Source organism: Dromiciops gliroides, chromosome 6 (genome assembly GCF_019393635.1).
Source record: "Dromiciops gliroides isolate mDroGli1 chromosome 6, mDroGli1.pri, whole genome shotgun sequence".
Classification (NCBI taxonomy): domain Eukaryota; kingdom Metazoa; phylum Chordata; class Mammalia; order Microbiotheria; family Microbiotheriidae; genus Dromiciops; species Dromiciops gliroides.
In genome coordinates, this window is record NC_057866.1 from 208,809,051 (window position 1) to 208,827,612 (window position 18,562).

Sequence of the window (18,562 nt, forward strand, 5' to 3'; positions counted from 1 at the left end):
AACAAAACAAACAAAAACAAAAACAAAAAACCAACCCTGAACCTTTCTGAAAGTTTGTTCTCTGCCCCCGGGACTACAAAACTGCTAGGGTTTCACCTCCTCAAGACTGGCTCCATTGCAACAATTTCTTTTCTGACATTCTAAACAAGGTATCACAAGGATACAGAGTGAGAATTTCAAGGAGGACAAAGCCACCTAAGTGAAAAGAAAATGTTGTTCATATGAATGAAGCCATCTGAAAAGTCACCAAAGAGAAATCATAATGATTCACCTTTATATAACACCTAGAACTCTCTCCTTCCTTGTTTCTACCTCCTGGTTTCCCTCATGCCCCAAGTAAAATGCCACTCTTTATGAGAAACCTTTTTGATCCCCCTTAATGCTAGTACCTTCCCTCTATTGATTATCTCCAACTTATCCTGTATGGCATATTTGTACTTAGTTGTTGGCATGTTGTCTCTCCCATTAGATTGTAAGCTCCTTGAGGGCAGGGATTGTTTTTTAACCTTTCTTTCTACCCCCTGCTCTTAACACAGTGCCTGGCACATAGTAGGTGCTTAATAAAGATTGACTGACTAACAGACTGGTTGTTGTCCTTCGTTCTCGAAGAGGACCAAACTGCCATCCCTATGTTGGAGTCAAGGTATAGCGTGTCTGATCATGGCAGATCAGACCAATACCAGCTCAGAAGGCTCCACTACATGTTGGGCACAGATAGTCCACGTGAATATTTGGAGTGGAGATTTCTCTAAGTTTACATATCTCTTGTTTCTTTGGAGCTACTGCAATTTTGCTTCGCTTCTAGAGCACAGTGCCTTCTTTGAAGAAGGCACGCCATGCCGGGCAGTCCTGTGCCTGCATCTCCCATGTCACACAATCGATTCCAAAGTCCTTCAGAGAGAGACCTTGAACATATCCTTGTATAGCTTCCTCTGACTACTGAGAGAGCGCCTGCCTTGTGAGAGTCCCTTTCTAGAAGACTGACTACTTGGTTCCAAAGTGCTTTCTCACAACAGGGTAGGTAGTGCAAGGGTTGTTGTCCCAGATTTCAAATATAGAGACTAAGGCACCGAAATGGTAAGCGATGGGCCCATGGACACTGTGGTAAAGATTAATATTCCCATTTTTTGCTAACTCATTTGGGAGGGGCCACACCTGGCTCACCCTGAGGTTATGAAGGCAGCTTTTTGAAGGACCTCCCCTTTTGGGGGAGGGGAGATTGAACCCTCTGGAAGGGAGGCAGGCTGCTTCCAAAACTCGAAGGTTTTTCTGGGATTCGGACTTTCTGCTTGGGCCCTTGTGGTGGTGGTACGCGGTGCGTGTTCATGCTCTGTCTGAGGTGACTGCTGTCTCTGGTCAGCAACTGTAAACTTTCAGGTTCGGTGAGTTACTTATGGAAAACTCTAAATTCCTTTGAACTAGCTAAATTGGAAAGGGTCCGGGTTAAGCTTAGAGTTAAGAATATCTATCTGTATTTCTATTTTCCTATTTCCTTATCTTTGATTTTTATTAGTTTCACCTTTGTTGTTTAATTAATTCCCAAGTAATAAAATCTGATCCTTTTGTGAACTAAAGCTTAGAGGCTCCTTTTCTCATTGGCCTGGGAGAAATCTCTAAAAAGGGCAGTTCAGAGGGGAGGATAAACCTAAAAGGTCCCTTCTATTTCCAGGACCCCAATATTAAGGCAAGTCACCCAAATAATGCTCCGTATATCAAATTTTGGCCCTCACAACACAAAGCTTAACACACTGTGATTCCAAGTCTAGCACCAAATAGTCTCCAAACTACATCTCTAAAAGGGAACCTCTGGTTTTATCAGCAGTACTCTATCTTACATGAAGGTAGAGTTTAGCCACCATTTCATAGACATCTACGATGCCTACTGCCATACACAACCAGGCCAGCAGTTATTAGGTACTTGCCCTGGAAGAGTGGATCAGTGACCACAGTGAAGGGAGCCCCTTCAAAAATGCAAGCTGCAACTTATCCAGGATTGCCCATTCCACACAACCCTCGTCCGTGTCTTCCTACAAGTTCAACACAAGGGCCCACTCAAAGATGAAGGGCTCATAGATTTAGTGCCAGACAGGACCTCAGAAGCCCCAAAGTGAGTCCCAGAGAACTGAACGGACTTTCCCAAGGCCACACAGATAAGAAAAGCCCGGATCTGAATCCAGCTTCTGCTGGTCCCAAATCTGACTCAGTACCTGGATGAATCAAAGAAAAATGGTACTTTTGAGGCAGAGTGGACAGAGTGCAGGGCCTGGAATCAGGAAGACCTGAGTTCAAATCTGACCTCAGATACTTCCTAGTAAGTCACTTAATCCTGTCTGTCTCAGTTTCGTCATTCATAAAATGAGTTGGAGAAGGAAATGAGAAACCACTCCAGTATCTTTGCCCAGAATATCCTAAATGGAGTCACAAAGAGTCAGATACCATTGAAAATGACTGGGGTGGGGCGGCTAGGTGGTGCAGTGGATAGAGCACTGGCCCTGGAGTCAGGAGGACCTGAGTTCAAATACAGCCTCAGACACTTAACACTTACTAGCTGTGTGACCCTGGGCAAGTCACTTAACCCCCATTGCCCCACAAAAAAAAAAAAAGAAAGAAAAAGAAAAAAGAAAATGACTATCCACTAATTAGTGTTGAAGGTCTTAATTTCAATGTAAATCTACACACTGAGGGAGAAATTTGTGGTCTGTCTTTTTATTGGAGAGGCAGCTAAGGCTATTTACATAGCTCAAAGTGAAGAGGGAATGAGTTGCCCCAGCAGTTCTGAATTCCCGTTCATAATAGGTCTTCAGGTAAATGTCAGAAATAATATAGAGGAGATACTTGACCAACCAATGGAGGGTGTATGGAGGAGAATTAGCCCATGATGCTGGTTCGTAGTCTGTGGAATGTAGCCTATTGACGAGGGACCCAACTTATTAAATGTCTAAAATTATTATTAAAATGAGTCAGTTTAATAAATAAGCAAAAATACCTTCCGGAGACGATAGTGTCTCTCTCATAAACACACATAAACACACACACACACACACACACACACACACACACCCCCTATGTGTGTGCATATATCTCAAACCATCCACTAAGGCAACTGGGATCGGTGGAAGTAATAAAATCAATGAGTTCACAGATCCTTAAAATATTGATTTTTAAACCTCTGTGACTTGTACCTAAGCCCCTGGATTTGTTTGGTTTGTCCTGTTTTACTTGTGTTCTGACCTTTGTTCAGTAAAAAGTTATCTTTAACCCAAGTGTTTCTTCAGTGAATAGGGAGAGGTAGGGAGCAGGAAATACTCTCACTTGTCCTTAAAGAAGCCAGTCCAGTGCTAAAGGTGGAAGGTGGGGGCTGGGAAAGGGGGTGTGGTGCCTTTGGAATAGGTTTTGAAGCCCTGATAATAAGTAAAGCTACCACAATGTGAGGGAGCTCAGCCAATGGGCCTTTCTCTGTACTGCTGTTTGAAGTTCAATCTCTTACATAAACACTTGTCTTATGGTTAGATGACTAGCGTTTGACTCCTAGCGAAGATACTTTCTAGCTGGGAGACTCTGGGAATGTCACATAACCTCCTTATGACTCGGTTTCTTCATCTCTAAAATGGATATAACGAGTATAATAATATTTGTAACACCCTACCTCAGAGGGTTATTGTGAGGAAAGAACTCTGGAAACCTTTAAGCACTCTCTCTAAACGTGAACTATTATTATTTAAATAAAGACCAATTTATCAGGGTTTTCTTAAAACAACAGCTGAACTCCATTCACTGAGCTTCCTAGTTTAATCAAGGATGACACAGCAACTTGAGGCTAAAAATGTATGCTTATCTACAAGACCAGGCTTTCTGACCGAAGTCAATCCTTCCAAGGAATTTCTCATCAGTTATAAACAGATAAAAATGAAATATAAGTGGAATATTTTAATTAGACGAGTTTTAGAGCATGAATTCAATTGTCAACATTTACCAAAAAAAAAAAAAAAGAGGACCAAGGTTTTTTGAATGGGACAACAAAAGGGGGCCTTCCATTTCTCTCCTCTGCCCTTGCGCTGAGCAAGGGACCAATTATCTTTCTGGTGTCTCCCAGGTGAACAGGTGGTGGTCTGCAGCAGGCAGACTTTCTCAGGTGGTAAGCCAAATCTGCATTTTTTTTCTTTCTCCCTCCCTCCTTCTCTCTCTTTCTCTCTCTGTCTCTGTCTCTCCTCCTCCTCCCCCTCTATCAATAATACCTCTATACAGCTCAGCTCTCACAAGTCACAGCAGTGTGATGCTCTTAGTGGTCACGATGACAGCCTACACTGGGGAATTTGGGGCCCCCATGGGAAAGAAAAGGATATTGAGAAGATGGGTGAGAGACAAAGTCTAACTCCACCTACTGCCCAATTCTGTCCAGGAATGGTTCTGGCCCCCACTCAAAACTTTTCCATATGTTATGCTTTGATTAAAGACATCTGGTCTAGAGTTACAATGGTGACTGAGCTCTAAACTGACATTTAATTAAGTCTCTTGCTCCTTCATCCCTGGAATGCCCAGTGTGAGAAGGGAGTAGCAAATTGTCCTCGCCTTCCCTAATAAATTGAGTTTTCCATAAGGGGTGGAGGGCAGAACTAAGATTTCAATGGGGCAATGAATTCCCAGTTTCCCAGTGAAATTACTCCCTCTACTAATTGAAATCAGTACCTGATCTGGAACTGAGAGGCTTAAATAACTTGCAGTTCATGCAGCCAGTATGAGAAAGGACCCAGAAGGAATCCTAATAATTCCTAGCTAACAAAAATGATTCTGAGATAGAGAACTCAAGTTGGCCTATTTTCAGTGGCAGAAAAGGAATATTGTATGTCATTTTATCCAACCTAAAAAATTTAGAGAGAATCCAAAATAAATCCCAGGGTTCTATCAGCTTCACATATGGTCAATGGATGGTTCTTCTTCTGTTTCAACCATTAAATTCAATAAACATTAATTTCCTACTATGCACATGGCCCTGTGCTAAGTCACTAGGAATACAAAAATGAGTCTTAGGATTACCGAGTGCTAGCTCCAACATTTAACTTCTCTGTGTCTTGGTTTGTTCACTTGTAAAATGAGGTTAATAGTACTTTCACTACCAGTTTCATTGGATTTTTGTGAGGAATACCCTCTGCAAAACTAAAGTTTTACATAGGATTTATAAACCTAAAGTTTTATATAAAACCTATAGTTTTATATATGTCAAAGTTTTATACAGATGCATGTGTTTATATATACACACATACGATGCACACATGTGTATCTACACATATATGTATATTTATGCACACACACATATATACCCATGCACTTTAAAGTTATCTATATTCTAATCGAGGATATTCCTGATGAGGGTTTGAGTAGGGGATAGACAGGTTTTCATGAGTGATCTTTGATAACTGATGACATCTTTACTATTTCGTAGTTATCTGAGAGAGGAAGAGAATATGTCAACCCAAAGTATTCACTGTCTGTTGTTTATGAAAAAGCATTTGATTAAGCAGAACAAAATGCCGCCTTACAGGCTTTTGCGGGGCAAAGTAATGCAATGGAGTGTAATAACTAGTGGGGTTCAGTTTATCCTTGTACCATTTGTAAAAGATAAGCACAAAGCCATCTGTAAACAGAATGAGTTTACAATCCACTAAATTCTCCTGCATACTCCTCCCCCCACAATATCCATACGTCAAAACCATTCAGATGATTCATTATTCTTTGGAAGCTATAACAATAGAAATAACCCCATTCAGTGACCCTTTGATAATAAACATCAGGGGAGGCATAGAACAGAGGGATGTATTGTCATCAAAGATATTTGCCTTTGGGAAACATATACCTTAGGGGAAACTTGGACAAGAGTCATACAGGATGGACAGACATGGAGGTGTTGTGATCTCCAACCTGTGAGGAACCTTCTAAATCAATGAGATTAGTGATTCATTGGAATATTACTAGTATACATGTATTTGCACACACACACACACACACACACACGCACGCACCCTGTTCTTCTTAAGGAGCTTAGAAGAGAAATGGTATTAAGAATTTCAAGGGAGCGATCACTTTCATGTGGGGGATGGGGGGGGGGAGTAATGAACAATCTCCCTTGTTGCCTTTCAACTTTCCTCTTACTGGGGCTGCCTGTTATCTCCATAATACAATGGGGCCATACAGCCTGGCCTAATTGAAGTCAGATAAAATGGTCTTAACTTTTCACCTCCACACCTGCAGAATTTTTAGCCCAGACCAGGGAGAATTCTAGCATGGCTGAACAAAAGTGTTGCTATATTGGGCAAGATGCCAGCTGGGTAGTTTCAGAACAGTTTGCCCATCTACTTCCCCTTCCTCAAAAAATGAGCCATCCAGGGCTTAACTTAGAAAAAGAGTTGTTTAAAAAAAAAAAAAAGGTACTTTTTCTAGGGTCTGATGTGGACAAGTTTTCTCTGTAATTGTAACACCTCACAAAAAATAAATAGAGTGAAATTTTCTTCTCAATACTCAAAGGCGATTCTCCTCCTTGGTTTGCTTGAACATAGAAGATCATGGGTCATTTGAGGAAGAAGGTATCTTTGACCCTGGGTTGGAGAGGGAGGGATGGAGGGGGCAAAGGCCTCCATAGAACTTAATGGGCTGTTTACATCTGTTTACAGATAGTTTTGTCCTCATCTTTTCTCCTATGAATGGTAAATACACCACAATTGAATCATGCTAGACATCTTTTAAGAAAGTGCTCGGGGGTGGCTAGGTGGGGCAGTGGATAAAGCACCGGCCCTGGATTCAGAAGGACCTGAGTTCAAATCCGGCCTCAGACACTTGACACTTACTAGCTGTGTGACCCTGGGCAAGTCACTTAACCCCCACTGCCCTGTTAAAAAAAAAAAAAGTACTCACAAAATCTAAGAGATGAGAGGGACGTCAGAGGTCACTAAGTCCAGTGAGGAAGGAGCTCATTACTGTCCGAGAAAGCCTGTTCCCTTTCTATACAGATTTGCTTATTAGGAAGGGTTTTTTTTTAGAGAGTCTAGAAGGGACTCCAGAAGTCATCTAGTCCAGCCCCATCATTTTACATCTAAGGAAACTGAGGCCTGGAGCAGTTAAATGAGTTACCAAGTCTCATTTATCTAGTAAACAGCACAACAGGATTTGAACCTAATTCTTCTGACTCCCAAATCCAGCTCTCTAAGAACCACGATGTGACCTGGATTAAGTTACTTAAAAAACTCTCTTCAACATAATTAGAATAGTTTTAATGCCAAGACAGAGGCGGCTAGTGAAGGATCAAATGAGATAATTCTATGAAAATGCTTTTTAAACTGTATTAAAAGGCAAAGTATGATCATTTTAACTGTTCTTAATTTTCTCATATACCTGAGTTCCTCAAAATAGTGTGTGTGTATAGTATATGTGTATACACACATATATGTGTGTTTATCTTAAATCCAAGTCAATTAATAAATCAATGTGTCAGACACTTTGCTAGGTGCCAGGGATGGGAGACAGAGACAAAGAGAGTCAGAGATAGAAAGACAGAGACAGAAATAGAAACAGAAAGGAAGGGAGACAGCATTACAGAAAGAAAGGGAGGGAGATACAGAGCAAAAGAAAGAGAGAGGAGAGAGAGAAAAAGGGAGAGACAGTCAGAAACAGAGGGAACGAGAGACAGTGATAGAAACAGTAAAAGACATATAGGAAAAGAGGAAGTGAGAATCAGAGAGACAGAGAGAGAGAATAAGAGGGGAGAGAAAGAAAGAGAGAGAGACACAGAAAGACAGAGAGAGAAATAGAGGCAGAGAGAGACAGAAAGACAAACAGTGAAATACAGAGAGACAGAGAACGAGAGGGAAGGAGTCAGAGAGAGACAGAGACAGAGACAGAGAAAAAGATAGAGAGAGGGACACAGAGAGAACCCCATTTTTCAAGAAGCTGACATTTTATCTGGCAGTCTTAATAGCTTTGTGTGACCCAAAGGTCATCAAAGGCAAGAGACATTCTAATTCATAATGAAACTGGTTATTTTGTTGTTTTTTGGTATTGTTATGGTCATTATTTACAGTCAGAGAATTGATGCCTAAAGTGAAGCTGGTGGCCATATTTTTCACTTATCTTTGGCATAGAAGTTGGAAAAGGTTCATTGTTCCTGCCATATGGATCCTGCTATCCATGCCAATCCTTCATTTATTCACCTAACAAGAAGACTGTATTAACTTGCCTTCTGTGAAAGGTGTTACTCTGAGTGCTAGGAGTACAAAAATACCCACAAAATAGTCCCTTCCCAGAACAAGCAACTTTATAGTAAAATTTCCGTTTGGAGAATTGATGCACACAAATGCCCTTAGAGGTCTGTCTTTTTTTGGTTAGGAATTTCATCTAAGACAGAATTCACTTTATAAACTGTGAAATAATCTTGGAAAACAATCCAACCAACCTAATGAGAGCCAAGCCCATTAATGGCATAGGAGAGAGCTTCATTTAAAAAAGGGGGTTGAAAAGGCAGATAAAAAGGTGACCAGGCAGGGACGGTCTAGTAAAGATGAATCAGATGAGCTCAGTAGCTAGAAGAATAACATTAAAATGAAGGAGAAGGGGAAGGCAAGAGGCAGATTACTACATGCATGGTTGTTAAGGAATCTTTTACTCAGAAATGTATAAGGAGGAAAAAATCATCCTTACCTTTGAAAAAAAAAAATCAAGGAAAATTACACACCTTCTACAAAGTCAAAATTTACTCCACCAAGGACTAACCTTCCCCTCCAAAATGAATGGAGGGAGAAAGGTGCCAAGTAATTGTGCTTCTGACCACCTACTGAGAAGCAGTATGTTGTAAGGGATTAGTGCTAGACCCAGAATTAGGAGATCTGGGTTTTCAAATCTGAGTTCTATCACAGGCTCTGTCACTTTGTCTGTGTCACTTAAATAGAGGCCTCTAGGCCTTGGTTTCCTCATTTGTCAAATTGGAAGAATAACAATAACTCCTATTGCCTACCTCATATAGCAATTGCTATAAGTGCTATGTAAATGAGTAATCATTCCTCCCAATTATCTCATAACAATCATCACTTCTCTACTCCTGTTGGAATTTATCCACCCTAAGGGAGAAATGAAAATACATCTACCTGTTAGGTAAAATGAAGGAATTAGATGCCATGGGAAAGGAATAAGCATTTATATAGTACCTAACCACTTGCTAGACACTGTGCTAAGGGTTTGTTTTTGTTTTGTTTTTACCAAATACACACACACACACATACATATGTGAATGTGTTATATAAATATTATTATATAACTATAATTATATAAATAATTTAGTATACAAACATTATGTCGATATTATTGTATATTATGTAATATTATATATTATATAAATAAAATCTCATTTGATTCTCTAAACAATCATGCAAGATAGGTACCTTTATTATCCCCATTTTAGAGTTGAGCAAACTGAGGCAAACAGAGGTAAAGTGATTTGCCCAGAATCCCATACCCGGTGAGTATCTGAGTCCAGATTTGAACTCAGATCTTCCTGATTCTGGGCTAAGAATTCTACCCATTCTGCCGCCAGCCACCTCTGACTAGATAGCTGCTGAGTTTTCTCCCAGCTCTAGATTTGTGATCCTGTAATCCTAAATCGTCCCAGAGAGATGGCCCAGGATATTTCTTTATGGGGTGCCCTTAAGGGAAGCAGGCATAAGAAATCATTTTCTCACTACCATCCAATTTACTGAACACCATTTTGGACTAAGGAAAGTTGACTTTGGAAGTCTTCAGTGACCTACCAGCCCAGGTTATCTGTCATAACCCAACAGCTCACCGTCTCAATTTTTTCATCCATAAAATGAACAAAATGCTTGGCCCTTTGCCTAGTGCATGATTCAATAGGTGATGTGGGGACAAAACAGGAATATTCTTCTTCTTATCCTCAAGTGAAATGGCACTAAAAGTGCAATTGAAAATAGTTCCTCTGGTGACATTCAAAGTGGGTTTGAGTATTGGAATTCACTGAGCCTTGAGACTTTGGATTTTAAAATGAAGAGGATAATTCTTTTTTTTTGTTTTGTTTTTGTTTTTTTGTTTTTTTGTTTTTTGCAGGCAATGGGGGTTAAGTGACTTGCCCAGGGTCACACAGCTAGTAAGTGTCAAGTATCTGAGGCCAGATTTGAACTCAGGTACTCCTGGATTCAGGGCCGGGGCTTTAACCACTGTGCCATCTAGCTGCCCCGATAATTCTTGACCTATGAACAAAGCACTTAACCCTTGAAGAATTACATAGATATATATGACTGATATTAATCCACCCCCTTCAGACCGCATGTATGGTTTACTGTGTTCAGTTCCGGACACCATGTGCTAGGAAGAACGTAAGTTAGGCCGTGCAGGACTCCATGTGGTGTGCTAAGAGCTCACCATGTGAGTGTGGGTGCAAGGAAATGGGATCATTTGTCTGGGGAAGAGAAGACTAGGTTATTTCAAGCTTCACATTTCCCAAAGTCAGATCTCTCCACTCCGAGGCTGGACGCATGACATTTTCCAGACTTGCATATTATGTGTGTAAAAATGTGATGTCAAAACCATTTTACCTATGATGTTTATTGTGCTGTCCACTTCGTTTTTTATAGTTGAAGTCAGGACCGCGTATTCGGGAGCAAGCTCACTTATTCCATTACTAAGCGCAAAGGACGACTCGACCGGTTCTTGCTAGGAAAAAGAAAAGGGGGAAAAAGAGTTGAGAACATGTTCTTGCTCTCTCCCCCACCCCATTTTCTCAGCTCATAGTCTGCTATCTGCCAGATTTCTTTAATGTTGGGATTGTGTTGGGCCGATGCTGTACCTTGCCTCCATAAGTCAGTTTGGATTTGATGGGCCTGAGAGAGGGCACAGCTAACTTTCTCACCTTTCCTCATTTATGTTCAAACTGTGAAATTATATTAGTGCCTCTGACCCACTTACAGGGAGAAAATCGGCTTCTGTAGTTAAGAACTGTCAGTCTAAGCAGAAATACTTAAGTCTGAAAGACTCTGAGGAATGCCCCTTGGAATCCAATGCACCCTTTCTTCTAAAACAGAATAACCACCCACATTTAGGTAGCTCCTTAAGGTTTAATAAGGTTTACAACATACTCTTCCCTCCCCCACCCCCCACATAATAATAGCCCTACGAGGTGGGTCCTGCAAGGATTATTATTATTGCTGATTTACAGAGGGGAAACACTCTGAGAAAGATTCAGCTACTTGCCCACCACCATCCAGCTAAGCAATCAGATTTTCTGACAGCTTTTTTCACTCCCTTGAACTGCAGATCATAATGAGATTAAGTTGCTGTCATATAACACTTTTTTTTTTTTTTAGAAACATACAACACTTTTAAAGTCTGACCAGGGCCTCATCTCTCACAACAATGCCATGAGGTGAAATAGTATAGTATTGTTATAATACTATGTAAATAGTATTATAATAGTAGAAATAACATTATTCCCATTTTACAGATAAGGAGAAATCTAGTCACGGTGCCTGGGACACTTAATAAATGTTTATTGGCCTGGAAATTGGCTCATCCAAGGTTGGTAACAGTAGAATCAAGATTACAATTCAGGACTTCTGACTCTCAAGCCCAGTACTCTTTCTACCACTCTGTACTGTTGATGACACACCATCTTTCTAAGAGTTTATACTATGTAAACTTGTTCTAAGAAAGGACCCTGTCTCCATCTGTGACCCCAAAATTAGAAAAGTCTAGACTATTTATTTCTCTGGGACAGGATTTGCTGTTCTCTGAGGCCATCTCTGATGCTTTGATAAGTCTAAGTGTCCGGGAAATATAACATGGGACAGATTCTTTTTAGCCAAATCATTCTTCAAAGTAGACTTGGGGGTGGGGGAGGGAATCAAGCCAGAAATCCCAACGCCACCAGATCTTATAAAAAAAATGCCTCACAAGTACTTTAACTTATTGAACACCACATCTAAAATTAGGTCAGTACTTTGAAGGGTCCATGATTTCATTTTTATGGTTACTCCTTCTGCCTACTCATATTATAAACCCTCCATGCCTCGGCCCATAGTCATTATGAGTTTCTGGGACCAAACAATTCATCACTTGGAGGTCAACTTTCTGGTGATGAGCCAGTCCTCCGGTGAGAGACACACTACACTGGCTGCTCTGCCCTAGCAGTTTTTCCAGTTAAAGGGGGGCCTGCCAAAGTCTTTGTTCTGCAGTCCTGACCTCTGAAAATTCAGAGTCACAACCTGGGTCATGACAGAGCCTACAAGGAGGACTTCGTTTATGAATGATGAGGAAAATGTCATTTTTCTTATTTAAGGTTATGAATACTTGGCTTAATCAAACACATCAGGCTGGAGAAAGTCCATCCTGAGTGGCTGTTTGGTTTTTCAGAAGGGTTGGCTTGAAAATTGTGCTCCCGAGTAAATTTGCAGGGTTCCCTTCCCACTAGGGCAATTGTGTAACACATAAGCAAAAACTCATGGAACAAATTCCAAAGAGAGCAGTCATTTGTCAAAATAACTGAGAATGGTGTTTGTGCTTTGAAACTGCCTATGATGGAAATGTCCGTTGCTGCCCTGGAGTGCATACAGACCAATGAGACAGATGTTTGCTGCTGACTTTTGTGTTTTTTTTTTTGTTTTTGTTTTTGTTTTTTAGTGAGGCAATTGGGGTTAAGTGACTTGCCCAGGGTCACACAGCTACTAAGTGTTAAGTGTCTGAGGCTGGATTTGAACTCAGGTACTCCTGACTCCAGGGCCGGTGTTCTATCCACTGCGCCACCTAGCTGCCCCTGCTGCTGACTTTTGAATGGCTACTTTTTTCAAGGGAGAGATGAGCCTAAGTTGAAAATGAATTAAGTAGTTAAAGTAGATTCTAACCAAATGGCTCATGAACTTTAGGGTGAATAGTTTAATCTACTCCCAATTAGAGAAGTAGTGCCTAAAGATGGCCTAATCTATTTCTCATGAATCCTGGGAAGATACTTGAGTTTTTGCATGCTGAATCATTTTGATTTAACATCCTCAAATGTGGGAATTGTACAAGAGGATAAGAGAGGTGCAGGGTGAGAAAAGAGGGAAGAGGGGGTTAGATGGGAAGGGGAAAGGAGGGGAGAAGGGAGGGTGGAGGAAGAATCAAATGAAAAAAATCCTTATTCTTGAGGTGTTTACATTCTAATGGTGGTGATAAGATGTACACCTACATATGTAAGTATATGCAAAATAAATCTAGGGGGTAGCTAGGTGGCGCTGTGGATAGAGCACCAGCCCTGGATTCAGGAGGACCTGAGTTCAAATGCAGCCTCAGACACTTGACACTTACTAGCTGTGTGACCCTGAGCAGGTCACTTAACCCTCACTGCCCTGAAAAAAAAACAAAAACAAAACAACAGAAAAACCAAATATATAAATAAATATAAAGGGAATAAATACAAATTCATTCAATATGAGGTAGTAGTTTGGGAGGCAAAGCAAGAGCCGTTGAGGAGATCAGGAAAGGCTTTATGCAGAAGGTGATACCTGAGCGGAGTCTTGAAGAAAAGAAGGGATTCTAAGAGGCAGAAATGAGGAATGAAGTGTCTTCCAGGCATGGAAAATAGCCATTGCAAAGTCATGGAGAAGAAAGGATTGTGGGTGAGGAACAAAGATAAGACTGGTTTGGCTAAAAAGGAGTCATTATGGGGATTTATCAAGTGTTTCATTTTGTTTTCACTGTCTGTTAGAGTAATGGGGAAGAGGGGAGAACCAAGAAAGAGAAAAGAAGGAAAGAGGAAGGAAAAGGAGAGTCATAAGTCTGGAAAGGCAGTGTGACCTAACAGGAAGAGCTTGACCATAGTCATGCACATTCTCTACCCAAGTGACCTTGTGTTTATGTAACTGCATGCATGATGCATTCTCTCATAGACTATACAGTCCTCAGGGAAAGGGGTTGGCTCATTTTTTGTCTCTATCCCCCATGCCTAGAATGGTGCTTTGCAGGTAACATCTACCAAAGAAATGTTTGGTAAATTAAATTAAATAGAAAAAGAACAGAACCAATGATCAAGAGACCCGATATAGTTTCCTGTTCTGCCACTGACTAGCTCTGGGACCTTTGGCAAGCCTCAGCCTTCTCAGATGTAAAATGGGAGTGTTCATGCCCACCCAACCCTATCCGACATGAAATGAAAGAAGAGATGTGAGAGTGGATCCAATTTTAAGATCTTACCTTCTCTTATGGCATCAACCCCCATTTCTACATAACTGACTCCAAATTTTCCATCTACTTTCTTCCTAACTCTATTTCTCTTTTTTAAAACTTTCATTTTAATTTTTGTTTTGTTTTGTTTTTTGTTTTGGTGAGGCAATTGGGGTTAAGTGACTTGCCCAGGGTCACACAGCTAGTAAGTGTTAAGTGTCTGAGATTGGATTTGAACTCAGGTACTCCTGAATCCAGGGCCAGTGCTCTATCCACTGTGCCATCTAGCTGCCCCTAAATTTTCATTTTAAACATTTTCAGTTCCAAATTCTCTCCTTCCCCCAGTCCCTCCTCCACCCATTGAGAGAACAAGCAATAAGATATTCATCACCCCTGCTTTCTTTCTGGTTCTTTCCTATTGGCTGTCACCTCAAGCTCAACATATCTAAAACTGAACTTGACATCTTTTCAACCAGATGATAATTCAGGCAAACGGCCTTATCTCTGCTCCTCACAGATGATACTCCATCCACCATCTCGAAGTCTTTGCCCTGCCTATCCACCATGCCTAGAGTGTATGCCTTCCTCATCCCTGCCTCCCAGAATCTCATCTTTCCTTACAGTCTCAGCTGAAGAACCACCTTCTGCACAAAGCCTTTCCCGATCCCTCTCAACTGCTCTTGCTTTTCTTCCCAAACTATAAGCTTGATTTGAACAAGTGTATTTATTCTGCATGCATTTTTATGGACTTCTTTCTTATCTCCCCATTACAATATAAGCTCATCAAGAGAAGGGATTGATTTGTTCACTCTTTTTATTTGTGACCCCAGTGCCTAGCACAGTGTCTGTCATGTAATACGTGATTAATAAATGCTTGTTGATTGAATGATTGTTTGAGAGTCTTTCAGCTGCCGTACCTGAACCCAATCTGCCCCATCCAATCTGCCCTACATACTACCATCAGACTAAGTCACCTCAAGTAAACCTTTGTTCAAAAACATTCACTGACTTCCTATTTCATTTAGGCAAAGAACCTAAGAATTAGAAATTCTCACATCTAGTTTCCCCCAGTGCCAGTCAGTCATCCCTTCACAACATCTCTGGTGGTCTGGCACATAACCACACGACATTAATATTTTTGTTTCTGTGTTTTTTTCATCTTTACGCCGATAATCTCTCTATCAGACCACTGTCCTCAGGTTTCTATGCAAGTATTTATCTTGCAGGGATGTTTCAACAAAATATCAAATCTCAGTGATAACTGTAAGATAATATTTAGTTCACATTTAAAGTTCCCTTATTTATCACCCACACTCTGTATAGTATTGTACTGACCCATAGGTCAATCTTGCACTGCTTATTACCATGTCATATGTGTTAACCTTGACTTGCCAACTAAAATGCAAGCTCTTTTCAAGACCAACACCATAACTTAAACCTTGTTGCATGATACTGCTGCGCATTTACAGAGCACTTTAAGGCTCAAAAAGTGCTTTATTTTATCCACCCTGCACTATTAATATCTGTATTTTACAGATGAAGAGATTAAGTGACTTGCCCAGGGCCACACAGTTAATAATATCCAAGGTTGGATTTGAACTCAGGTCTTCTCGACTCTAAGTCCAGGGTTCCTACCCAAGATGGAATCTATCACCGTGCTAAATGTCCAGCAGGTATCAGGTACATAATTGTTGAATTATTATTGCAGTGGAAAATTCCAGAGCTTCCTCTAGTCTTGGCCAGTGTCTCCCCTGTTTACAGAACTGACAAGGCCTGAGTCAGTCTCAATGACTGGTTACTGGGGTCACATTATGTGGGATGGAAGATTGCTGCCACACTTGTTGGGTGACCTGGATGGTGAGCAGTAAGTGAACCAGGTAACATTCTGAAGCTCAGCCCAGAGGTGCTGGGTGTCTGCTAATTATATCTCACAATTCACTCTGCAGAGTCCACGAGTAGTTTGCTCCAGAAGCAGCTTCTCCTATTTGCTTCAACACATACCAGACAATCTCCTTTTGTGCCACAAAATAATAATATGTCACAACTACCCAGTGCTTTAATATTGGCTAACCACTTCATCTGTTTAGATGTTTTAGTATTATGAACATATGTTATCCCGCTTCTATTTAAAACTGTAGACAACTCCGGGACCAAGACTATGAAAAATAGAGCAGAAACACGTGCAAGTCAAATTTCATTACAGTAAACATTCAGGTGTGGCCTGATCTCCTATAATATATGGGAATTTTGTAGTAGTCTAGCCTAAAATAAGAGGACCATCGGCTCAGGTTTGGATGGCTCTATCATACAGACAGAGTATGGTGTAAGGGGACCTCTTCTCTCTAACTTTACTAGAATACATATCTATTTTTTTTTCCAGGCAATGGGGGTTAAGTGACTTGCCCAGAGTCACACAGCTACTAAGTGTCAAGTGTCTAAGGTCAAATTTGAACTCAGGTCCTCCTGAATCCAGAGCCAGTGCTTTATCCACTGCGCCACCTAGCTGCCCCCTCCCATATCTAATTTTCATCTCCTCCCAGAGAGATCTTGTGGGACAGTAGGAAATGCACTGTATTTGGCATCAAATGACCTGAGTTTGAATCATGCCTATGCTCTTTTTTTTTTAACCTGTATCACCCTGAATGAGTTGCTGAACCTCTCTGTGCCTCAGTTTCCTTATCTGTAAAATAAGAGATTTGTACAAACAGATCTCTAGGGGTTTCTTCTAGCTCTAAATCCCATGGTCTTAGTTATTACTCCAAACCACCACCATGACCATTTCTAACACTGCCATAACATCTCCATTACAGATAAAATGTATATAAACAAAGTCTGCCAATTTGTAATATCTATTCATCATAGCAATCCCTTGTTTAACACCCTTGGAATAGAGTAGGCACCCTGCAGGAAATAAGTAGCTGCTTAATAAATGCTTAATGAATGCTGTTTAAATTAATGGAAAATATTTGTTCCAGCAGAATTCATTGTGAAAAGGAAAATTGAGCAAATATAACTTTTCCAACATAAAATCAGTTTCATTTCAATGGTGAAAAATATAAACTGGGTATGTATTTCTAAAGTGTGTGTCACACACACACACACACACATATCCATATATATATATATACATATACATATGTGTGTTTATAAAATATATATATTTAAAATAAGAGCTTCATTTCAATAGGAGGAAATCTATACTGGGTGTATATGTACAAAGTATATATATATATGTATGTACACATGTGAAATATACATATATTTATAAAATCAGAGTTTCATTTCAATAGGTAAAAACATACATTGGGTATACATTGATTTAAAACTGTATTTTAAATAAAAATTATATATATACAATGTATAATTCCTATTTATAAAATAGATATATTTATAAAATCAGAATTTCTTTTCATTGGGGAATACATATATACTGGATACCCTCACCTCCCAAGAAGAGATGATATGGAGAAAATTGACAATTTTATAAAAATAAAACTAATGAAATATTGATAAGACCATAGTAAAATAAGTAAAGAATAAATATTAAAATATTGAGTGTGAAACATTATTACAATACTAGAAACCTGGTCGGAAAATTCATCTACCTTACCCTATCTCATTTTTTTTTTTACCATTATAATTTTTGCAATTTAGCATGCTTTTTCACTAAATTTGAATGCTTTTTAACACCTTTAATTTCACACCTAAGATATTTTTTCCCATTTCTTTCCACAAATTAAACTGGACCCTTTTCAGATACTTTTGCTAGATAATACCTATGTTGTCTTTAAAGCTTCCTAAGAGAGGCAGGGCAGTATAGCAGAGGAGGAAGACCTGAGTTCAAGTCCTGATTTTGTCACATGATGGTTGTGTGTCCCCAAGTAAGTCCCAAAGGACTTGAACCTGTAAGAGCAGATGCTGATCCGCTTTGGGAGAGAGAGTTAGTCTTTCACCAGGGATTTCCTATGCTGATGAAATCACAGATCTCATAAAAAATTTTTTTTCAAGCATGCTAAAGGGGAAAAAAAACTTTAAAAACTTTTTTTAAAACCCCATTGAGGGGGCAGCTAGGTGGTACAATACCTGAGTTCAAATCCGGCCTCAGACACTTGACACTTACTAGCTGTGTAACCCTGGGCAAGTCACTTAACCCCATAGCCCTGAAAAAATAAAAATTAAAAAAAAAAACCCATTGAACCCTAGTTCATGGGTATCAGAAGGCCTAGTCAAGCTATTGACAGAGTAATTTGGGGCAAATTACAAAACCCCTCTAGGCCTCAGCGTCCTTATCTATAAAATTTTTAAATTACATTAGATAACACTTGCTGACTCTCACATTTACAGCTAAAAGGTATAATCTTGCTTAGACATTAAA

At 40.0% G+C, this 18,562-nt stretch overlaps 1 protein-coding gene across 5 annotated transcripts in view; it reads right to left on the minus strand.

Annotated features, from left to right (window-relative positions):
• Nucleotides 1–18,562, minus strand: part of IRF2 (interferon regulatory factor 2) — a 149,751-nt gene that overhangs the window by 24,854 nt on the left and 106,335 nt on the right. For all 5 annotated transcript variants that reach the window (XM_043971936.1, XM_043971940.1, XM_043971937.1 and 2 more), the window contains one exon: nucleotides 10,590–10,707. In XM_043971936.1, coding sequence (XP_043827871.1) covers nucleotides 10,590–10,707 — 118 coding nt within the window. The remainder of the gene's footprint in view (nucleotides 1–10,589; nucleotides 10,708–18,562) is intronic.